Here is a 25,646-nt window from a genome sequence, read left to right as displayed (position 1 = left end):
GTTAAAAATCCTTTTTATCTTCAGTGTGGAGGATTACAACAGAAGAACTGATAATAAGTTAGTTTTATTTTTTGTAACTTTTTAGTGTTTTCAGTTTTCTTAATCTATCTTCACTTGTGGAGTTATTTTATTGATGTTATTTTCTGGCATAACTGACATAAATGATAAGTGAAGACTCTAAGAAGTATATATTACAGATTTTTAGATAAAGGACATATTTTGATAATTGTAGGACAGCTTATACTGGAGTCAGAATATGGCAATACTCCTGAAGTTTGCTTTATAAAGATAGTACAGGTTTTCCAACTTATCCTGATCCTAAATAATTATTCTGAAGCACAGATGGGCTATTTCTGTCAATATTTTTATATATCCATCCTGAGCAAGAAACTTGTATTTACTGTAAATCCAACAGTCTCCAGGTGCTATCACAGAAGTTTCATGTCTACTGCATATTATTCTCTTAATATCTGTCTTATAACTTATTCCCATTTCCTAGAAGTTAACTAAGATACAAAGAATGAACCAGTAAATGTTTGGAATGGTCTGTTCAAATTCTGTTTATGTCATACCTAATCTGTATCCCAGAAGATACGCATCTAGATTAGGGAATTTTGTAGCAAATTCCAACTACAGACAATGTGGTGTTAGCTTCCAAACCAACCATGTTTGAAGAGGACTCTAAGTATGCTTTTTTAAACAACCAATATGTATCCTATGATCTTGAAATGCCACTCTTAAATAACGTTTTCATGCTTCCTGTGCTACTTGGGAACAAGCAAAGACATGGCATAGCAAGTTTTGCAACAAACAGAAAACAAGAAGATGCTAGCTAGTGTCCGCAGTATTTTTATTTTGTCAACTTGACACAACTTAGACAAAAATCATAATTGAGGAATTTGCCTAGATCAGACGGGCATGCTGATATATCAATGGAGGCACCGTCTAGATTGTAGGAGTGATGAGTCTACTGTGGGCAGCACTATTCCCTAAACAGGTATTCCTAGACTGTAAAACAAAGGTAGCTAAGCATAAGGTTGAACAAGCAGGCCAGTAAGCAGAGTTCCCGTACCCTCCATCTCCATTTCCATCTCCATCTCCATCTCCATCTCACTCAGCTTTCAGGCTGCTACCCTGCAGTCCCATTAGAAGCGCTAAGAAGCTGGCTTCTAGTCCAACTCAACCAATTACAGCACGGTTGCCATGGCAAACATCTGTTAAAATTAGCTCCACATCTTCTTTGAAAATCATCTTCTGCAGAGTTGCCAAAGTTAATGAATTTTTGGTGTTGTTAATTTGACTATAAAGCACAGGAGACAGTATCTAGTTATATACGTTAGCATTAATAGTTTCAATTAGAGATTTATTTGCTGAATGACCAGGAAAAGGTATAGCTTTTGAAGCAAAAGTAAATACTGTATACTGTGCTTGCTAAGAAATGAGGACATGATTAAGCAGTGGTTGGAAAGCAATCATAAGGGGTATCTTTAATGGGCTTGCCAAGTCTGTAAGAGAGTTTTACTTAATTTTATTTAACTGTGTTTGGTACTGAATCTGAGCTTCAGTCGGGAAAAAGAAGAAAAGCACCATAATACTGAGTCACAACTCCAGCCCTGAGACTGGTTTAAAAAGATGCCTTTGCAAGCCAGGAATTGTGGCATGTGCTGCAATCCCAACATTCAGAGGATTGAGGCAGGAGGACAGCATGGGATACATAAGTAACTGACAAGCCAATTTACAGACTGAATCTCTTACTCTAAACACCGACAACAAGACGAGAGCAGCAGAATTCCTGCTGTGTGGGTCTTGGATCGGGGTGGCAGAACTGAAGGAATGGTGCCAGGCCCAGCCTGAGACTAGATTAAGACTGGGCTGAAGATTACTTGAATAACTCATGTTCTACATGCAAATATCCTGGCTCTGACCATGTACATGTCTCACAGCAGCCTGAGTGGCTGTGTGTGGCCTGAAACTAGAGGAGAAGGCAGCTGAGCATCACACTGAGAAGACCCACGGGCAGCCCTCTAACCTCATGGCTTTGGAACAGTTGTGGCATCACTGACTGAACTATTTCCTGTGACTCTGTCACCCCAGTTGCCCAGTAAACACAGGCTGCCAACAGCCATAAACAAGACTGCTTCGCCATACTGCAGGGATTTGAAAGCCCTTGCATTTTAAAGCATTTGGTTGTAGATTTTTAAGAGCAGAAAAACTTTATCAGGGAAACTCCTCTAAAGGAGAGGTGGAAACAGGCACCGAGGGTAAAATGATTTCCCCAACATCAGCTACAGCCAAAAGCTCATTCTGTGCATTCCCATTTTAGGATATTACTGCTACATACCCTTTGACAACTGCTTCACAGCCAAAGCAAGGGATGAGAACACACATTGCCTGTGGGAAGCTCAAGACTGAGGTTGAACAAGAGCTACTGCTTCATTTTGATTTTTTTAGCAACACTGCAGGGGACATCTCTCAAGTCTAAGAAATTATTGTGGAAAGTCCTGATATTAGCAGAGATTTCAGCCTATCTGGAGCCCTAAATTCCTTCACTGAAACGTTTCTACACACACACACACACACACACACACACACACACACACACACACACACACACACACACAATGGAGGCCATTACAGCAAAACACAAGTGGAAGGAAGAAAATACCAGGAATCCCACAGAGTCTCATTCATAGAAAAATAACTACAGGTAATCAGTGACAGCTGAGAGAGAGAGAATTAGCCTCTCCCTGGGATGAGTTCCTTTGGTTATCTGATATAAAGTGCTCAGCCTTGAAACCATACACACACAAACAAAACTGGACTCGGCATGTTGTATTTATATATTTGTGTGTATGTTTATATAAGTAATAATAAAAGAAAAAGAGGCTATCCACTTAAGGAGGTACATGGGAATGGTTGGAGGAAGGGGGCATCGGAGGTGCTGAAGGAAGGAAAGGGAAATGGCTAGGTGATGTAATTATATTTTAATTGAAATGTGTTAAAAATCTACTTGCAGAAGAGCAAAATATGTATGAGTGAGAAGGTGTGTGGTCTCTACAACCTGAGAGGGGATCACAGAGAACCAGCCAGCATCAGTGCCTGAGCTTAGAGAATTGGCTTTTTTCCTTCATGTCTCCACCCTGTTGTTCAGTGTTACGAACTTTGTAGAATTAGGCTTTGCTCTGAAACCTGAGATCAATATAGTACACAAGTACACATGGTGAAGAAATCACCTGACATTCAAAATTGGAATTTGATGAGAGCTTTTTTGAATCAAATCATTTCTTCAAAATCTAAATCATCACCTTCTTACCTCTCTGGTATTGGCCACATTCACCTCAAAATCAATGGTCACTTTATATATAACAGTGGTCAAGAATCTGTGGTGATATATTGTTTATGATCTAATAAAGCCACTGAAAATCAGAATGCAAAGCCAACCACACTAGTCAGCTATAGAAACTGAGAGGTGGTGGAGCACACCTTTAGTCCCAGGACACAGAAGACAGAGTCAGATGTATTTCTGTGACTTAAAGGCCACCCAGGGCTGGATTTTGAAGAAGAATTTGTAAATAAGCAATATTTGTAGATTCACAGGTCTAAAAGATACACAATAGGTTCATCAACAATGTATGAAACCAAAACCATAAATAATCAATACATATATGGGAGACAAGCATAGGAGATAGGTTAATGACCTAGAGCACCCATTTGGTCTTGAGTTATGCAATCCCCCCATCTGCAATAATGCATTTGGCAGCCTAGTTCCCTCACCTGCACATACTATGTATAACCCCTCCTCGCCAAACAATGTGCCTAAAACTCCGTAACCTTCCATATGTACCAGGCAACACCTGTTCCCATTTATGAACAAAGGCATGTTTCCTTACCCCTGGTAACAGTCATATTGTATAGTTATTATTCAAGTGAATTGCAAACATGTATAGGTATAAAGATTAGAAGGGCTACTCCAATTGGAACTCATTTTGCTGCATATGTAGTAAGACAAAACTGTGTTCTCTTTTAGGGACCATCTTATACCTATCCATAATTGACCGGGTATATGATTAAATCAGATATACTGTGGGAAAGGACATTCATAGCAGAGAAATGATAATATAACCTAACTTATTGATCAGAATGAGAAGCACTCAAGCTATAGTAGCCAGTCCCTCCTTCTCTTGAATTCTATAGGAGAAAGCATAATCAGGACCCTTGAGTATATTCCCTCATGTGTCCCACTGCCAATCCTGTCAGTGTATCTCTCTTTAATCTGCACTATCACTTTGCTCCCAATACTTTTATCTTGTTTCTTTTGCAGGTCTGCATGAGACTGCATTTTCTATTGTTTTGGATAAGAGGTCAAGAACCTGAAAACGCTGTCTATACCTGGCTGCTAGTGACATGCAGACATGACCAGCCAAGTTATCCTTATTTTTCTCTTTGGTAATTTCATCCCCAATTACCTCACATTTCCAGCTGTCTCAGGCAGAACATAGAAATAGGTCTAATTCTGTCCACATGCTGGAGCTTCTCCACTGACAAAAAGAGTGCATCAGAAAGAATCAAGGAACATTTTTTGGAGAGTCATACTTGTGGTTACATGGCAGTTTTCCTTATCCACAAATTCCGCTCCTTGGTATAATCTCAATAATAATAATAATAATAATGATAATATCAGTGAATTGAGATTTTACAATAAAACTAGAGAAGGCTCTTTGACCCTGGAAACCATGGCAGACAAGAGGATTCCTTAGCCCAGATGAAGCCTGGAAAGGAAGTGGTACAAAGGATCATGGGAGAAGCTGGATGGAAGCAACAGAGTGGATAGAGGGGGCAGGCAGTGGGCTCACCACTACGTCTTCCTTTGGCTCCTCCATCTCCAGTCCAAGGTCTAGCCCTGAAGCAGGTACAGCAGCCGTGGCAGGAGGCTCATCAGCTTGGGGCTCCATGGATAGAGGCTGTTCAGCTTCAGCCTTAAGTTATTTGTGGGCAAGGAGGAAACAAAAAGATTCAGCATATGAATAGGTGACACTGAAGAACAATGGAGAACCCAGAATTTCATCATCATTCAGAGTAAGCAGCAGTTTTGTTAAATCCATCCTAGAAAAATAAATTCTCTCCAGTGCCAAGGCCCTTGCACAACCAAAGAGTCAAGGAGCGGAATTGTATTGGGCTTGTTTAGAACAGGCTCCACAAATGTTTCCTTTGAAGCCCAGCAAAGACCTGCCACTGTATTCACCTGTATCAGTTTATCTTCATGTCTCTACATCCTGTGTAAGAGAACCTGAGATTACTCTTCTGCTGTGGAGAGAGAGAGAGACAGACACAGAGACAGACACAGAGATAAAGACAGAGATAGACACAGACAGACAGACAAACAGACTGACAGACAGATACAGACAGAGACAGAGAGAATATCTCTAGGAGTTCCACGGTTTGTCAGATAGAAGGAGTCAAGAAGAACCTATAGGACATATAGTTTTGTGATATTTCCATATATAAGTATATAGTACACTAAAAATGTAGGGATCTTTCTAGTATGCACATTAAAAGGTATTTATTTAACACAGTGGATCATCCAAAGCTGGGAGAGCAGGCTCAGCTACCTGGCTGCTCCATTAACTCCAGAACCTGTCATTTCATTTGAGATTCTGGTTCAGTCCCTTCTTCTTCTCTGTATCAAAAACAAGCAATTAAACAAACAAACAAGAAAAACAAACCTATAGCAATCAATTTATTTCATGTAACAAAGGAATGCCTTAAAGAATAATAGAATAGCCTTTTGCACGGTCTCAAAGTAGATCCTTTAAACCAGTAGCTTCCAACCTTCCTAATAGTGCAACCCTTTAGTACAGCTCTTTATTTCATGGTGACTTCCAACCATATTTTTGTTTCTACTTTACAACTGTAATTTTGCTACTATTATAAATTGTAATGTAAATATCTGATATGCAGGATATCTGATATGTGACCCCTACAGGGGTCATCACCCTCAGGTTGAGAAACCTTAAATTGCTAGGGTGAGATGCCGTTGTCAACATGAGACTGCCACGTATAATTAACCTCCAGTGCCTGTTACACGCCGAATCAGAATCAGGTCTTCAGCATTTCTTAACTCAAAATCTTCTGTTTTTCCTGTACACATAATTAATTCAGCGTACACAATGAAGTTTACAGAAACGTGCGGGAGAATTTTTTCTAAAATAATGACTCACTTAGTGCTGAAGAAACAGAAAAACTGGTTTTCTTTTGGCCTCCACCAAGTCACTCACCTTTAAAAATACAACACGCCTGGTATTTTCAAAGGGCATAATAAAATGAAAAGATACTTTTGTAGACAAGTGTGCAAACATTTAAATGTTTTTTACTGGGTTTTAAAACTTTTATGATGCTCTCCTCTGGCCAGCTGAGTCTGCTTTGGAGGAAGTCTGAAGCTGAAGAGGGGCCGGGAGAAGGTTTGATACACAACTTACATAAAAAGATATTGTGCACTTTAAAGATGCAAAGGTAACTGAAATACACAACAATGTTTGGATGATTGGATTGGATTTCTAGCTGTCTGGGGGAAATTCTGGAACTTTGACAAAGTACAATGAGGGCAGTTTTATGCATAAGTCTAGCTGTATCTCCTTGTTAAAATCAATAAGTGGAACTACCGTATAGAATGAAAGATACTATCTTAGCATTTTCTCACAAGCTACACATGCTTACTGACTTCTAACTACTGTGGATATGACTTAAGTTCTAGGGTACAAATGCAACTCATTAGTATTGAGAAAGTATGAAACACACTTTGCATAAACGCCACCACTCAAGTTAGTCTTCTATTCCTCTGAGATATGAAATTATAAATACTTTCTTATAATATAGCAAAAGTTCATTTGTGAGAAAAAAATCTCTTGGAAAAATCTGAAGCCTTATGTGAATTGGGCTCCACTTCAACTGTTTTTGTTGTTGCTCCTACAAGATATCTGCCTTGAAATATATTAATGGACTGAGAACGTGCTGTACCTATTTTTTGAGCATTAGAAATGATTCTTTCTTCAAAATGCAAATTCTTCTGAATGAAGCTGACTGTGTAGTCTTGGAACACATATACTGAAACCACTTTCTGATGAGATTAAGCCAGTCGGTACAGAGGTAGAGATGGGCATGGAGAGTTAAGTTTATTCACAAACCAATATGATATTTTCCTTCTGGTACTGCCTTTTTCGGTTTAGAAGACCGATTTAATACAGACTGAAGAGAACTTGAGGGCAGCTACAAACAAGGTCTGAAGACTCAAAATTGTTTTCTACTGTGATGTTCTGTGGGCCACGAGACATGAACCAGGAGATGTACAGCTGAGTAACAGCTTCAATCCCCTTTGCTCAGCACAGTCAAGGAATCCAGTGTTGGGGCTTCTGCTGTTCCTGAGATACTGCATAGTGACAACTTACTGATACTTGTAGATTACAGTTACCATGCATGGCTGGGCCTGACAAGCTGCATTCCTCAGGAGAGAGGAAGTGTGATGTTTGCTCAGGAGAATATATGTGGAGAGGACTGGAGGGAAAGCCGGGAAGTCTTAACACACTAATGTGCAGTGTGGAGATAGTCAGGCTACTGAACGGACATGGTTCTGAGCTTGGATTTTGTGTATTGATGTAGTGGTTATAAATTTAATCATGACCAATAGTCTCTCTTTTACTTCTGAATTTCTGAGTTTTCCCCAAGTGTTCACAATTGTCCATTTCAAACCTCACAATCCAATTTCTATCATCAAGGCTAAGAATGACCAATGAGCATACATATTGAGTTTCTCTGGTTTTGTTATCATATACTTGAAGAAAAAAGAAATCGAGACTTTGTCTTCCACTTGGGTGTGCAAATAGCACAATGTATGATAGTCCACTGATAAGATAGCAGGATATTACCAAAATCAACTTTTAGACAAGTTTCTCAGAATTACTTAATTAAAAGTGAAATATACAAAGAAAAAATTTTCTATGTGAATTCATTTCCAAACTTCTGATGTGAAATCTGGTACCTAAGATAGTTGCATAGTATTCCTATAGAAAAACCATAGCAATACTGATAGTCCCTTCAGTCTTCAGCATGCACATACCCACTGTCCTGCATGATAAATACACAGTGACATCTCTTAAGGTCTCTTCAATCAGCTCGATTAGGAAGGCTTCCCATGATAACTGCAACTTCCACCTTCTAAAAACCTCTATTTCCCTGTGTAACTCTTTCTCCTTCCACCTCATTCCCCTAGGGTTACTCTCATCATCAGCAGGCCTGTATACATACTTCTGGCTAGAACTTAAAATGAGATGAGATGACTTGAGAAATAAGTAGCTCTAAGCTCAAGGTAAAGGCAATGATCTATAATTTGAAGCACAAGTTCTTGAGACAAACTAATTTTCCATCTCATACTTGTTATAGTCACATGGAGACCTGTGACTTGTGGATTCACTGTGTTTCAACTGGGCATCATCTGTATCACAAGAAGCTAGGTTTTGCTTGTGTCACTGTGCCAGTGTTAAACAAGTTCGAAGTTGGGTTTTACAGATGATTTTCTTCCTGTTTTTCTGAAAAGAGGGATATGTACAAACCATATTCTTATATTAAAAGCCAGAGAAGCTAGTGCGACCAACTAACCTTCAAATATCCCATGATAACTATCAACAAATACAGTCACATCAACTTACCAAGCCACCTACCATATTCTGATCTGCCTGCATGGTGAATAATGAAGTTTCCTGGGCCTGAAAAGAGGGATAAAATTGTAAAAAGCTATCTAAACTCGTAACCATAAGCTGAATCAATGAAGGCGTTTTAATGTTTATCAAAGTTCTCCCTTTAAATCATTTAAGAAATACCAAGTAAGTGTTAACATGAGCTATTCTAAACATAAATCTGGGTTGGCAGAACATTCAGGAATCACTGCTTTCTTGGCTACAGCTAGAGTATGGTTCCCAATCGGCAGATGACTCTTATCTGTAGATTCACTAAAGGTATGGCTGTACACGGTGTGACTCAATATAACATTTTAGAAGGAGCTATTAAAAATCATTATCTCTAATATCTATCATCTTAGTAAAAATAATCATATCTTCTCTTTTCTAGTGGCCAAGTCTAGAGGATATTTCAGATTGGAACTACTTCCAAGGACTAGTAAAAATATTGGCAAAGCATTATGGAGCACTTAGCATGTGCTAGGTCACTGGGTTAATGACACTGCAATCACAGCTCATTTCATCACGATGCTACAATGCTGTTTCCATTACTCCAGCTGTAAATAGTGAGGTTGAATTTTGTACTGATGTTTTTCATCATTTTACTGGACTGGTGACATAAAACTCACACAGAAAAGAATTGATAATTCCCCGCAGTTGGCTCTTGCAAAGGTAGCATTCTCCTTACCTGGGTGAAACCATTAAATGAACCTCCAGAAGCCTAAAAGAAATAGAAAACAGGTGTGATTTTTTTCAGCATTTTCATAGGATGAGTGCATATCCATTAGACAAACTGGAGAGTAACGACTACCACACACAAATTCAAAAATAATACAACAGCTTGCTTTGCTTGAAAGTGCTTAGGAACTACAAAAAGCCATGCTGTATTATTATAAACAGGCTGACAAAAATTGAAAGATCAGCTTTACAATTGTCGCTGGCACCAACAGTGACCTTCACAATAATGAGAAAATGATTCTAGGAAAGAACCATGGGAGATAATGGCTCTTTTAAGTCATTCATATGCATCACTTTGATGAACAGCAACTAAGATTCTATAGCTTTAATGAGTCTGGGTAGAAGCATTTCATGTGTTTTTATTGGAGTGGAATTACAATAAGTCAGTGTTGCTCATGGTTTAGCACATTCTAGTATCCAAATGGTAAAACAAAAAACAAAAAAGAAAAAAAAAGAAAAAAGAAAAAAAACAAAAGCAAAAAAAAAGAAATTAAAAAGAGGAATGGTAAGATATATAGTAAGAATCATTATGTAGTTTTTTTTTGTTTTTGTTTGTTTATTTGTTTTTGTTGGGTTTTTTTTTGTCAACCTGTTTGTGTTTGGTGTACATAGGTTTCAAGGAGATCAATGATGGAGGATGAAGTTGGTGAGAGACACGAGGTAAAACGGAACCTAAGGAAGTCCAGCTAGACTATGCTACATTCTAGGGCAAGTACCTCATCTTTATCAGCCTCTATTTCTTGGTACAACAATCCATATCTCTGGTTAGCAATTTCATCTTCAGATAAATCTGAGTTGTTGATTTCATTGTCTTGGGGACTACCAGGACTCTCCATGCTAGTGTTCCAGGAGGTTCCCTGAACTGATCGCCCAGTGGTCTCCTGGCTTTGATACAAGCCACTAGCCCTGGCATGTTTCCCACATACATCTGCAGGTACATCTACCTCCAGGCCTTTCTCACTTTCTACTAAATGTCCCCAATATTTATGTAAACCCTCTATATCTCTGATAGACCAGTGGCTATCAGATTCCTGCCAGTTGGCAAGTCTAATTGCTGGGCCATCTGGAATACCAGAGACTCCCACTATGTCCGCATTATTTATTCTTGAATTCAAGTCTGGCTGCCAGATTTGACTTGAACCTGTTCCCCAAGAATCTGTTTTTGTAGTTCTTGGCAATTTAATGGCATGACTACAGTTTCCAGGCACTGTACTTACAGAGCCTTCTGCTGATGAATTGTTTCCATTATATGAACACTGCCCTTTTCTGTTTGCAAGAATTCTCAGAGAACAGTTAGGGCCAGTGTTAGACTCATCTGCCATTGCATATTTGATTGACAAAACAACAGTCTGACTCTTATGTCCATCAGTCTCTTGTGCACTGACTGGAATGTCACACTGAATTTCTTCTGTTCCTGTACCTCCCTGTGCTGGATGCAGCTTTGTAGAATGGTTGTGAGGGCCTGCTGAATGTTTCCCTGTGTCTATTTTAGTTAAATCCCATTCCTCAATGCTCAAATCTTTAATAAGTGACACAGGGTCAATCTGGAGAGGCAGATTACAGATTCCTGTGTGACTGGCAGGTGTAGTTTCAAAGTCTTTTACATTTTTATGATGATTGATTATTACTTGAATCTTTTCAGAAAACCTTTGGATTCTGTCACCAAATTTATCTGCCACACATATTCTTTCTGTGTCTTTTCTTAATAGATAAGCTTCCTCAAAATAACTTTCATATGTTTTTAGTTTTGCTTCACATCTCACCCTTAGATATTTTCTACTTCCCACTTCACTCCTTTTGAAGGTCTCCTGGCCTTGTTCTGCTGGCTTTTTGAGATAATGTAGTGTTCTGTTCCTAGACTGTCACACACTTTCTCCTCAAACCCTCGAGTATCTTCTAGTGCTTTGTTAACAATAGCTCCAGTGTCTACCTTTTGATTGGTGTCCACACATTGCCACATAGGATCTTCTACCTTCTGTTTCTGTTTTGTTTCTCCATTTGCTCCTTTAGCCTCTTCATGACCTTTTTTGAGCAGGTCAACTTTTCCCATGGCTGGCTTCTCTGAGTCAAGTACTGCATATGGCTGGTCCATCTCCATGTATGCAGGAATAGCAACTCCAGCCACAGGCACAGGCTCTGAGAACAGCTGCTCATTTCTAGCTGGAGGGGCTGGCCCCAGGGCATCCTCACCCTGTTCAGCTACATCAGAAAGGTCAGCAGAAGAAAGCATTCCAGTAGATAAACTCATGTCTTGCTCTGCTTCATCGAGACATTCAATGTCTTCCCGAGACCCACTTGGGGTCATCTCCTGGCTGACACTCTCTGTCCTAGCATGAGGGCCCCAAGCAAATGCACCTATAGTTTCAGATCTTTCAAGTTCTTCATCCAACCCACTGCCAGGAGTTTCCTCTATGATGAGGTTACACATAGAAAGACTTTTTGAAGAGTCAGTCTTTAAAGTATGTAGAAAAGCAAAGGGGGGAAAAAGATGAAACAGACCATGAAATATTTGATGAAAAACATACAGCTCTTGAGTAGTGTAGCACCAGTTAAACAATATCAGAAAGTACTTGAGTTAATTGGCTTAAAGTCAAGACTAGAACTGGCAATGTCATGGTGAAATGTCATTCTACCAAAAAAAAAGCCATAAGTATAATGATATTAGATATCTTTAAAATCCACAATCTTATAAGAATCAACCTACCGGTTGTACCAAATCAGTACTTGTCTGTAAGGGGGAAAGGGGGGAGACAAAAAGTAAAGAATGAAAAACATATCACTGGTTGAAGTCTAATGTTATCCAGGAACAACACTCTTATGAATGCTGCAGCTTTTTATTGTCCAGGAATTAAATTTTACCACTTTTTTGCTATAGGAATGATTTTTTCTAAAATGTATTCAAGACAATTGTGGAAGAGGCACAAATGAAACTCAAAGAACCGATTCCATTTTCTAATACCAGTGAGGATGTTTGGTGACTAGTTCACAATTTCTACCTTAGGAAACCATGAAATGAAAATGCTTATACAAATGAATATGCATGTCGAGAATACCCAGATGTCCTCAGGAGTAGAGGTCAAGAAATTACTCCATGTCACATGCTCTATAAGAACACTGGAACAAAATGTCAAATTCATTTTTCACTAGTGTCTATATCTGAGGAATGTGCTGGACGGAGAGTGACTTCATATTAACTTGAGGATTCTCTTAAAAGTTTTACCTCAACCTAGAAATCATTTTCTGTCTACAAGGAAAATATCTTGTAGAGTAGACAGGACTAATAATTATGTCTATTATGTCCAGAAGCCACGATTTCATATATTTTTATGACTAATATTCCTAGTAAGTCTGTCCCCTGAAGCAGTGAAAAGATCCTTCTAGAAGACACCTTTACCCTCACCACACTCCTTTTAGAGAGGGAAAAATGTGTCATAGTTCTAATTCATGTTATAAATTTTAGGATAACCAAGATTATTATTATTCCCATAATCAACAATAAAAGTAACACAAAATTGAAGTTAGAATTCTAGTGTCCTGTCTACTAACCCACATCCCCCATTTGTAAGTACACAAGTACATCTAATTCTGTGTGAAAAGTATTGACTTAGTCATGTGTGACTTCAGTCAACACTATTATGTGTGATCATGGTCTCTTTTAAGAATCCTAAAAAGCGGGACATAAACTCTGGGAAGACGGTGAGTATACTTTTTCTTTTAAGGAATTAGTAGAAATATTACTTCTGAAGAGTGTGTCCCCAAATAACAGCTACATCTATTGACTATGTCTGTTGCAGTTTACTAAACTCAAGTAGAATTCACAACCAGAGTTTTAAAGACTAAGACCCTGCCCTAAGGAAGCCAGGCTTTGCATGGGTGTCACCAGTCTCCTAATTTTGCAATGCTGATGAACGCTACAAGCTCTGGCCATCTCCCTCCTCCAAGACTAAATTCTGAAAATACTCAACCTTGCACATCAGATTAGTGTTATAAAATAACATGATAATCATATCCATCTTTTGTTGATACCTGTCCCAGAGTGGGATAAATATCATACACATATCTCATTAAATCCTCTCACAACACTTTGAAGTATTTATCATTACCTTTATTTTATAGATGAGAAAAGTGGAGGCTTCTACAATGAGAATTGTAGAAATTGATCAAATTTACAAGATTATAAGTATTAAGGCCTGAACTGAAATCCATGACTGTCTAGCTCAAATTTTCCAAATGTTTCAATCAAGCTTAATTAAATATAATGATGAAAAATAGTTCCCATTTTTCTCATTCATACTCTGTGTTTTGATCGACATGTGTGCATGCCCTCCACTATGACAGCTCTTTTGGTCATCATTCCCTACAGGAAGACACAAAGAACACAATGCCATTGCCTTGATTACCACCAATTCAGTAATGTGAACTAATGACACAAGTTTCTCTGCTGGGTTTTTCAGCTTTAGGAAATGCTCACAACTTTCAGGTATTTTTCTTGGTAAATACATTTTCATTAAATGTATGAGCTTTCTTTTTCTCACAAGTGAAAGAGTATATAAAGATTTCCAAATTTTTATAGATTAAAATATGTGAAATTAGTTTTTAGATGCCTTACCGTCCATAAGTCCCAGGGCAATGTCTAAAAGCAAACAAAGAAACACTGTGAGTAAAAGTCCATATTGTCAGTGATAAATACAAAGAAGCCCTGTTTTTGATAATAGAAACACTCCATTTCTGTTACATATTTTGGTAGACACTCGTCACATGTCTATTAAGAACTTAAAATGTACTAGTCTAACTGAACCAACATTACTGAATTTTAGTTTATCCACTTGTAGATACCATGAGAGCAGTGGGGAATCTAATCAGCCTTTTTCTTTTATAGGAGTTTGCTTGTTAGTGAGAATGATTTACAATGATGAACATGGTACTTCAATATCCACACATCATTAAAACAAAATTTTTTCCAAAACTAGGAGTTATTGTATCATTGAGGGAATGTAGACTTTAATCCTTAACTAATGTCCTTGCCTTTCCCTACTATCTCAAGAATACATATTATGACCAGTTTGATGGCAAACAGATCCTTAAATATACTCCAATATACTGGGTTAGAGAACACACAGATTAACTGCCAATCATGTACATTAGTAGGTGCCCCTTAAAACATATTAATGGTATGCTTGAGGTGCACTCACTACTGATATACTGATACTTAATTATAAAGCTTGCCCACCTATGAAGGAATCAGAATGGTTACAGCAACTTGTACTGAGAGATCTTACTTTCTCCCTAAGACTGGGAATTGCTAAAGTCACATTGCTTTATACATATGCCTTTGTGACTCAGTTTGCACTCACCCACTTGTTTGCATGCACTAAAGGTAATCAGAAAACTAGGAAGACATTTGTTTGCTTTAAATGGGTTTCCAAAGGCTACAGTTGCCTTATACAGATTAGTCAGGCCCTGTGGTGCAGACTGATGTTTCCTACACAGTCTATCCCCATTCCAACTTCATCTCTTGGATAGTCTTTTGGTTAGCACCACTCAGAGAACAGTGAAGATAGGAGAGAAGGGTTCCTTTGAAAAATGGCACTGGTTTGTATCTGCAATGCCTTTGTGTTTGATATGCATTTCCTGACTATCCTGGTGGTTCCTCTCTTTATAGCCCCTTAAAAAAAACAGATAATAAAAGCGATATAATACAAGTCCCTGCATAGTGTAGACAGCAGCAGCATTTTCTCCAAAGGAACTAGCAATCCCTAAATATTGTGTGTACTGCTCCTGCAGATCCTGAAAGGATATGCTAGCTTGTGTGAGCAGTGCAGAGACCATGAGGTAAGTTGTTCCTTGGCATCTAGAATATCAGCTGACAACAAAGTCTCAGCGGTAGGGAAAGGAGGTGACTCTGAGTGAAGGAGAAAGGGCATCTCAGAACCTGATAGCCTCTTGCAGTCTCCTTCAACTTGACTTTTCTCCTTAGAGAGGAGAGGCAAATGTGTAGACTCCTTTAGGTGACTCCTTTAGAGACAACAGACAGCCAGAATTGTTTCCTGTCTGACAGGAAAGAAGACTGAAGGGACATGGAGCCTTCCCTAATTGCAGTAATTTACGTACACTGTGGTTTTCCTAGAAGAGTTTAGAGACAGCCTCTAAGAGATCCTTTTTATTTGCAAAGCACCTGTAGGGTTAGCTGTATTTGTCTCCTATAACTCCTTACCCAGTCCCACTTACAGCAAATAAGCCTTCAGGAGCCAAGTCAGATTAGCAGAGAACAGATAAGCAAGAAAACTGTGTACACTGGCCATTTGCACTCCTCAGGAAGACTGCATTTTGGTTATTTGCACTCCTCAGGAAGAAGTTAGCAATAATGATTCAAGTCAACATGACTAGTCAATTCCCAATTGAAGCTTGTAATACATTTTAGTTTCAATTTGCAGTATATTTGTGAATCTTCAAATTTCTCAAAGTCAAATGCGAGTGCCCTCCTACTCCAACACACACACTTAATGTCAATAGTGCTGATTTGTGTTTTGGTTTGAGACAAGGTAACCCAGTCTGGCTCTGCACTTTAAATCCTCCTACAGCATCCTCTGGAGGAGCAGGACTGCAGGCATGGACCACCACATTTCATCCTTCCGTAAGAATTGGCAATCAGACACTAACCACTCCAGAAGTATCATCCATACATCCACAGGTACACACACCCAGTGCAAGGATCCTTCTGACAGAACCGTATCACAATAGCTACTGGCTAGGGAGAAGTGAAGAAGTAATGTACAAGAACAAGCACAAGAAACAGGGCACCCTACATCCACCAGGGATCCAGGGACCAGGGCAACATCTACCGGGGACCACGGACCAGGGCAGGGCTCTGCAAGATCGCAGCTTCAAGCTCAGAACTATCCAGGCTGCAAACACATCTCTGTGGAGAAAGGTCTGTTGGTTATTCAAATAGACCTTAGCTTGAAAAGTATGAGAAAGGAAGCAGTGAAGACCGGAAGCTAGAAGATCTTTGTTTAGGAAGGCATGAGGTGCGTTATCAGAACCTACACTCGTCTGAGAGAAATGAGGCACTGGTCACTACCCTGTGAGACACGACTCTGTGGCAAAAAGCTCAATGGCAAGAGAAGGCTAATGGCACAGAGTAATATAAAATATTTGGTACTAATAAGGCCTTATTTCTATACCTTACATATAGGAAATATTTTAACCAATAAGAAAACTTTATAATATTTAGTTGAATGGTATAGGGATCAGCGAGTAACTAGGCATAATTGTCAAGGTTTGTCAACCCTAATATCCCTTGCTCACTTTATACCTGAGACATGGGTGAGTGGGTTGCTGTAGCAGAACCTGCAGGAGCCACATCAGGCTTGAAAGGGTCAAAGTCCAGATCCAGCAAAGTCTCCTCCTTCTTCACCTCCAGGACTTCATTCTGTTGAGACAGATGGATAGTTCACGGAACAGGCCAGGTGGGGTGTTCACTGAGATGCTCCTAGCCATGTCAGGGCTTCATGCAATGCAGTGATAAAGTCTAGTCATGCATTTCCCATCTTCCTGGAACACACCTCAGGCTAGATTTCTCATTAAGGGGAGGTATCATAGTACCACACAGGTAAAAGAAATATCCTTTTTGAATATCTCAAACCATGTAAATCAGAAAATTACACATATCCAAAAGAAAACTACAAATAACTATAAAAATAAAAAATGTGCTGAGGCCTGAGCCCATTATTATAACCCATTTCTGTGGTACACCTCTAAGATGCCAAGACACAGGAAAGAACCAAAAGAATGCTCTTGGCCATCTCACCTCCCTCATTCTTCCACATATGGACTGAATATGAACTGTGCCCAGATGCTCAAGTGTGTGAACACCTGGTCCCCACCTGCTGGCACTTTTGGGGGAAGATTATGGTAACTTTATGTGGAAGTGTTAGAAAGAGGTTCTGAAGTTTTATACCCTGCCCCCTTCCTATCATCCCTCTCTTTCCTAACTGTGGACTCAATGTGACCAGCCATCTCTTGTGTTCCTGCTGGCATCCCCTTTCCTATCATGATAGATTGCCTCTCAAACCTTGAACTGAAATGCACTATTTACTTCAATTGCATCTGGAATTATTACTCCAGTCCTAGATTTAGTTATCATATGATCCACCCCACTATTTGTGTGTGTGTGTGTGTGTGTCTAGAATGGTAAAAGGGAAAGAAGACAGAGAGCGCTATGCTAGTCAGTATTTCTCACAAAATGACACATCTACCTACTGTAGAATAATACTTTTGTACACTGTGAATATTTACTACTGCCATCAGTTACTAAAAAGCTGACAGGCTAGTAGTTGGACAGGAGGTTAGGTAGAAAAGCCAAACTGAGAATGATGGGAAGAAGGAAGGTGAAGTTGGGGGAGACTCCAGCCAGTCACCTAGGAAGCAAGACATGCTACAGGACATATAAAGCCACCAGCCATGTGGCAATACATAGATTAATAGAAATGAGTTAATTTAACTGTAAGAGTTATCTAGTAACTAGCCTGAGCAATCGGCTGAGCATTTATAAGCAATATAAGCCTCTGATGTTTATTTGGGACTGGGGGGTCAGGAAAGGAAAATACTGCTTACATCCACCCTGTAATGTTTCTTAGTTGGGAAGCAAGTAAGCAGCTAAGACACAGAATAAAAGTCCTATTGTAATACTATAAAGACTGTATCAAACATTAGCACCCATTCACCAGTGGCAATGGGACACAGGAAAACAGCATGGACTTGATGCTGGATAAACCTGGACTCAAGCTACAAAGTAAAGGGCAAAACTGAGACAACATCTCCATAAAATATACCACAGTGACAGGAATTGGGGGGCAGTTTCACACAGTCAAATAACATGCTTTTGATGTTTTGTGTTTCATTTTTGAACATTTTGCTGTATAGAAAATGAAAGGTCACATCAGTGGGTCATGTGCAACATAAAGTTGAAGTGTTTGCAGAAAGATTTTAAAGAATGGGAATTGTTTTCATTACTGGTCAAGGAAACAAATTTCAGAATACAGAAATGCACGAACAGGTGGGGGATGTAAGGGTAATACTTTAACATCCTGCATCCATTGTGTAGGAAAATTACTTGTGTATTACTCTTTGTGCCACCTTTTAAATGCATAATGCATTCTTATCACCTAAGTTAATACTGTATTTACTGTTATTTTTAATGTTGAGGGACAGATTTTTATCACACTCTTACATATTATTTTAAAATGTAAGCATTTTCAATTAAATGACATTTAAAACATAATTTTAACCAGTTATGTGTACCTTTTGTTATGTTTTTAGTTATGTCTATTCATTGCATGGAGTGAAGGCTTTCATAAACATCTTTTGAATCAAGAATACTTTGACCATATTCACCCCATATGTCTTAATCTGTCTCCCATTCCCTCCTGGTCCCTTTCTTTTCCTAGACAAAGAAGGGCATGATAGTTAAGTTAGAAGGAAGAAAGAATTAAACTATTCATAGAAAGCTATGATACATACAGAAGAGGCAATGGAATTTATAAAATACTGTAAGAACTAATAATTGAGTTTTCAAGGCTTCAGTACACAGGATTAATATATAAAATTGTATTTACATATAGCATTAATAACCACAAAGTAAAAATTTCAAGTATGACTTAGACAGTACCAATGTATGAAATACTTAGGATTACACCAGCAAAGAATGTTAACATCTGCGTATTGCAAACTATAAAAGAAGGCACAGTGAAGCCGGAAGAAAACTTTAAAAGAGAAATACAATAAATTTATGGGTTAAAAATTAGAATTTATAGATGACATTAACCTGTACACTCAGTACCAACCAGTAACTATACTTAGGTTCAACAGTATCACTCCAACACCTAAAATGCATGTCTAACTAAAGCTTGAGAGTATCACCTTCATTGACATACTAGTATACTCACCATACCCACTCTACTGGTGGTTTCTTACATGTGTATATAGGTCACTTAGAAGCCTGTACATTTTAAAATGTGCACCATACTATATGTTAACACAAAGTACATTTACTAATGAAAACAACTACCAGTAGGAAAAGCTACATCTGCTTTGACACACCTGCACATTTTCAGTCGTCCTGCTGTTTATTGGGATGAGGTCAAGTCAAACTGACATAAGATTATCTCACTATATATGCAGTAAAATATTCAACAGATTATAAAAAACTATAAAAATTTAAAACCATATTTTATTTCACTATATAAAGATGGAAAATATGATATAATAACAAGATTATTAAAACATTACCTCTGGAAAACTGAATTATACTTTCTAATTTTTATCTGTGCTTTGCTTACTTTTATAAACTTTTTATGTTAATTATATGTTATTTTTAGCATAGATAAGCTTTCAGAAACAATATGAGGTAATGGATATTGCAATTTATGGCTACAGCATGTCAGCCAAACAAAACCCCATAGCATCACAGGTGCACACACATGCATATAGACAGTACTAAGCCATAACCCATTATTTCAGTGATCCAGACTGATGAGAGCATAGGTACTACTTCTAGAGATTGTTTCCCGCTTCTATTCTTTCAATGTATGTTAAGAAAGCTTACTATATCCCAAGCCTTTGTTTGCCTCCAGAACTTCCTAATAAGGCAGAGGAGCTCAAAAGGGATGTTGAAGGCAGAGAAGACAAAGCTTTTAGGAACAAGTCCAATTAAGAGTTATTTTTCATGCAATATCAATACCTTTCACTTAACCTGTACAAGCTCAAGCCAGACAGAATATCAGCATGGAGAGGGTATGTATGTATAAAGTCTCATCCCTAATTGAGGAGCTACCATAATTGACAATTTCAGCTTTGGGGACAAGGAGAGTCAATTTTCTCTAAGGATATGATATTTAGTAGACTGACCAAATTTTAGTGGAAAGCCATGAACCCAAGAATATATAGGCAGCACAAAATGTCCCAGAAGAAGAAGGAGAAGGAGGAGGAAGAGGAAGAGGAGGAGGAGGAGGAGGAGGAGGAGGAGGAGAAGGAGAAGGAGGAGAAGAAGAAGAAGAAGAAGAAGAAGAAGAAGAAGAAGAAGAAGAAGAAGAAGAAGAAGAAGAAGAAGAAGAAGAAGAAGGAAGATAATGCAGAGGAAGAGTAGAAGAGGCAGAGGATGAGTAAGAGGAAGAAGTCAGGGCTGGGTGAGTAGGGAAGAGTGTGGTGTGGATCTTGGAGGAATTAGAGATGGAGTAAATTATTACCAAAATATAAGTATAATAAAGGATTCATGCATAGGATTGCTTTTTACTGTCTACATTCTTGGGAGGTAAGTTTAGGAAAGGATGAGATATCCTTTAGCAGTTTCTTTTTGTGAACAAAAAAGTTAGGAAATCAGGAAGGCATTTTGGTCTAGCATTCCACAGTGTCTTCATGAGTAGGAAAAAAGCATTTCCCACAGGAAGTTCTGAACTATAGCTAAGGTTTGGGCCATTCGAGGGCTCTGCAGGCTTGCTGGAGTTCTGTTCTCAGTCCCAAGGACACAGCTGGAAAAGCGTTGTTGCTAAGGCGATTTTTCCATCAGGCAGGATAGATTTTACTTCTTATATTTGCATCATCTGGCCAGGATGAACACAAGTGTTTTTCTTTCCCATTAAGTGCATGATAAAAATAGCCATTTGCAGCCATGAACTGTCTTCTAAATGTAGGATGACTCACTTAGTAAACAACCAAGACAACAGAGAAAAAAATCATCTTGCATTAATGTAGAGAGAAAACTATTCAGATAATTTTCAGATCTCTAGTTTTCAATACTTCATTTTTCATCAAGAATTTGCTCTTTCCTTTACTTTCCATTCTTCTGTGCATTGCTCAAAACAGTATCACCCAGATTATACAATCCATTAGTTTATAATATATGTCCTGATATACAGTCCTTTCAATGCATCTAATATTATAAGCATGTAACATGTATGTGTCCAAAAAGACTATATGAAACACTTGAAATAAAGCTGTTTTATATGGGGCAGTTGTAAATGGGCAGTCATCACACAGCCTTGGCTTGCCTAGACAGCTTCAAGGACAGAATCTGTTAATTTAGTGCAGTAGTCAATTCAGCATCACTGACTTTGACCATGTAGACTTCCAATTGATCAAATCAGCATCTCTCTGATTGAGGTCCCAAGACTAAAGACTGCTAGATGTGTTAAAATGAAGCACAAGGCAGCTTTCAGTCACAGAAGGACAAGCAATTGAGCAAATTGTTAAAACACTGCAAAAAGGCAGTTTCTATTTGAAATAAAATTAGATTTTCCACTTAATAACTCAAGATGACAAACTAAAATATAAAGATGACAAAATAATATATAAATTTATATAAATATAAATTCCATTTCACATCTCTGCACATCTTGATGTGAAACCAGGGGCCATTTGGTGAATGGAAACATTGGATTTCATACTCTGTGATCCAGCTACTGGAGCAGGGTGTCTTTCAGATAAAACAAAACAAAAATAAAAACCAGAACCCCTCTTCTTTCTCCCTCTTAAAATAAAACAGGTTAAATAATGTCTCCCACCCCCAATGGACTGTCATATGTTTCTGGTGAGTTTCAATTCCAAAATCAGTTGAGCTTTGCTCCTGAAGGACTCCCTCTCCCCTTCTCTATCCAACCCTGCTCCTATCTCTTTTACTCAACAATACTAGCAAGAGTTAATGCTTCCAGAAGCACTTAAGGACTCTCCTGGCATTTGTAATTTTCAAAAGTACCTTGATTCTCCCTCTCCCCACCATGAGGGTCCTTGTAAGGGAGCCAGAAAACTTCAAGTAAAAACACTTAAAGAAAGAACACTTCTGAACCTCATCTTTACTTCCAAACTACTCTGTGTGTCACCTTCTTGTCATTTAAGTAGCCTCATCTCCTAGACAGGGATGTCCTCAGCTAAATACACAGGCTTCTAGAGGACTAAAGTCCCTACTTGTGATGGAATTGAGAGGATGCTATGGGTGGACACAGATAAAAGCAACTGATCAAGGACAAGCCACCCAAAAATATGCTCAGTGCAATTGTTAATGTAGAAAACCAGAAAATATCTCTGCCTAGTAGACAACATATAGGCTGATGCAATCTTAGCTACAAACATGTGGCTAAGAGTCAGAGGTTGGTAAGTTCAGTTGATAGGAGAGTAAAGACAATGTTGTGATGTAAAATTGACTAGTGAACTGAAGTTACAATGTAAGGACTGCATAATAACACAAACTGATTTTTAAAATATGATGTTGATAAATTCTCAAGGGAGGGAAGACATGATGAAAGAAAATAGGCCAGAGGGTATTATGTCACAATGGTAAGATGACAGCACTTTTCATTTTTATGCTTTCAATATAGTCTGCAGTAAATAATATTATACTCAGTAAATGATAGAATACTCAAATTCTATACATTGTGTATGCAATCTTTTTTTACACAAATATATTAAGCCTAAGTAACAAAATCTTACTAATGGCTCAATATTTGCTACCATGTAATATTCTCTACAGCTACCATGAAATTCCCTCCCACCATGGTCCTTTCACAGGCATCCCAGCTGCCCTGAGCACTCACCTGAGAAGGGGTCGTCACATTGATTTCTGGAACAAAGTTGTCCTCAAAGAAATTGATGATATTCTCCTGCTTCAGTTCTTTTGTTGGAGTGACTTTAGGCAGAGGTGGTACAGGAGGCCCTTTCCTTGTCTAGGAAGCATCAAATAGAAACATGGTAGCCAGAGACGTTGTTGATAACATCTTTGAGGAATTCCCACATAAACACAGCTGTGTAATCAGACAGACTTATGAATGAAACTGAAATGTGGGTAGGTGCAAGCCTGCTTGATTCAAGTCAGGAGTGCTGTCCACTTGGGGGGTTCTCTGAACACTGACAAGCAATGATCTTGGAAGAAGTCAGATCATGAGCTAAGAATTCATGCATCTCAATTTGAGCAGTGTCCCAGGCTGTAGGACCTATGATATCACATGGAGGCCAGACATTCTCTCAGCTTAACTACAGATGATTTCTCTTGTCTACAGAAAATTGGAATTTCAAAACAAAAATTAAGCCCATTTTTGTTTTGTTTTGTTTGCTTTTTCCAATTGAATCAATGAGACCAACCAGAGACATCTGCCACTTCACTTTGCACTTCAGGATTTTGAAATGAGAACTTTAGAATCTATTACATGTATCTTCTTACAACTTTCAGCTGCAACCATATTTCTGAAAGCTTATACTGGACCATGGATGGTAAATGTCCCTACAGAGATATTATTTTCATTCAATGTAGGAAAATCAAGTGGTAATTTTTCCTCTTTATTTCCTTTTGCCTGGTCCTTGTAATTTCTTTTAACCTGTTACAGGTTTTACTGAGGCATCATTCACTCACATGTAACACAATATGGGTGATGGAATACCAAACATTACTGCAGTCCTAGGTAGTCTCCAGCATTAAAAAGGAAGTCCAAGAAGAATGCAGAATGAATGGAGCTTTGAAGATGTGATTTTTGTTTTTCAAGGCTAATAACTGAACTCAGAGCATGGGGTAAGCCAAGAAATTGTTCCATCATTGAATAGACCTCCTGCCTCTGAAAGACAGGATTCTAAGAGAAAGTAGAGATGAGTACATTACAGCTCAAGAAGCTGGGGATGGCAAGAATGTCCAAAGGAATCAAACACTCAGAATAGAAAAAAAATCAAATAGAAAAACAGACAAATCATAGTAGTAGTAATGTCTACTGCCTCATACATTAGTCTTGCCACAGAAACATTTTTATAATACCTGGTCACCACAGGATGATCCAAGAGAAAATCACCTACCCATGAGTTCTATCATGACCCCAGTATATTCTTCCTACCTGTGAAGGTGACCTGGGTCGCACAGGGGCAGGAGATGCAGGTGCTAGTGTATGGTTGGGACTGGCTGTTGGGCTGGGCAGGGGCGAAGGCTCCTCTGGGGGTGATGGTGTCTTTGCAATGCGAAGAGGACCCGAATCACTGGATGGACACAGAGGATTGAGCAAGAGGTCTTCTAAGAAGCAGAACTCCTGTGACCCAAGATTCTTTATCCCAAAGAAATCCTGAAGCTTAATGTCACTGTTATTTTATTCCCCATTTCCATCCTAATTATAATTATTAGCAATAGTAATAGATGCTGACAACCAGCACCACTTAAATTGTTGCCTATGAGCCAGAACCCAGCCAAACATGACCTCTTTTCTTTATGTCAGCCATGCAGTTTTGACCCCACATTAGATATGCAAAAGGCAGAGTGTAAATAAGTTAAAAATAAGAAAAACTCATACTCATATTTTACCACATTCACATTTAGATCTTAGTACAAATGTCTTTTTCTCTCCACATGCAAAACAAGCTTCAAAGATTTCCCAACATGAGACGTAGTAATAAAACCAGCTTCACTTTTTATTGACAGGAGAATCATGTCATGCTACAATCTATAGAAAAACTACCCAGAAAACTGTCACTTCTATTTTCCAAGGCATCTCAGGAGAGTGTTAATAAATCTTCTGCGGGAATGCTTTTTGGTTACATTTGAGGAGTCACCAGTTACTTTTCTCCACGCCTTATGAAACAATGACTAACTCAGACACCTTGCAATGTGCAAGCAGACCACACGACAGGCAAGATTCCACAACTTCCTGAGAAACCACCATGTTCTAGGCACCTTGCCAAGTGTTTGGGGACAGCTTAACATAATGACTCAGATGGCAAGTGGGACACATCCTACTCTCTAAGAACTTCTAAGATAACAACCAGAAGGAACAGAGTCTGTGACCTAAATAAGAGAGCAGACACAGCAGCGTGTTCTACACATTCAAGAGCTAAGGGAGTGGGTTCTTCAGAGAGCAGATGCTATGTCAGTGGTTCTCAGCCTTCCTAATTCTGTGACACTTTAATACAGTTCCTCATGTAGTGACCATCAACCATAAAATTATTTCATTGCTACTTTATAACTATAATTTTGCTATTGTTATGAATCATAATGTAAATAATTGATATGCAGGATTTATGGTAGGTGACCCCCAAAGAGGTCACGACCCACAGGTTGAGAACCACTGATCTACATGATTGGAGCTCTGGACCAGCAATCATGACTTCTGACTGGAAACACTCCCAATCTAATCTCTAGTCTAGAGGCTTTCCAGAGAGCTA

At 38.7% G+C, this 25,646-nt stretch overlaps 1 protein-coding gene across 4 annotated transcripts in view; it reads right to left on the bottom strand.

The window, feature by feature from the left end:
* Amph (amphiphysin) overlaps positions 1–25,646 on the bottom strand; it is a 184,600-nt gene that overhangs the window by 16,081 nt on the left and 142,873 nt on the right. The window contains exons 10-18 of one of the 4 annotated variants that reach the window (XM_021228210.2): positions 24,332–24,470; positions 23,051–23,179; positions 16,780–16,896; positions 14,074–14,097; positions 12,169–12,192; positions 11,395–11,916; positions 9,415–9,447; positions 8,700–8,756; positions 4,854–4,976 (exon numbers count right to left, since the gene is read on the bottom strand). In XM_021228210.2, coding sequence (XP_021083869.1) covers positions 4,854–4,976; positions 8,700–8,756; positions 9,415–9,447; positions 11,395–11,916; positions 12,169–12,192; positions 14,074–14,097; positions 16,780–16,896; positions 23,051–23,179; positions 24,332–24,470 — 1,168 coding nt within the window. The remainder of the gene's footprint in view (positions 1–4,853; positions 4,977–8,699; positions 8,757–9,414; positions 9,448–11,394; positions 11,917–12,168; positions 12,193–14,073; positions 14,098–16,779; positions 16,897–23,050; positions 23,180–24,331; positions 24,471–25,646) is intronic. The other 3 variants (XM_021228211.2, XM_005071810.4, XM_013114663.3) reach the window with 3 other exon arrangements.

Source organism: Mesocricetus auratus, unplaced genomic scaffold, assembly GCF_017639785.1.
Source record: "Mesocricetus auratus isolate SY011 unplaced genomic scaffold, BCM_Maur_2.0 Super-Scaffold_100013, whole genome shotgun sequence".
Taxonomy (NCBI): domain Eukaryota; kingdom Metazoa; phylum Chordata; class Mammalia; order Rodentia; family Cricetidae; genus Mesocricetus; species Mesocricetus auratus.
The sequence above is the reverse complement of the archived record's forward strand: the minus strand, read 5'-3'. Positions and strand labels throughout refer to the sequence as shown.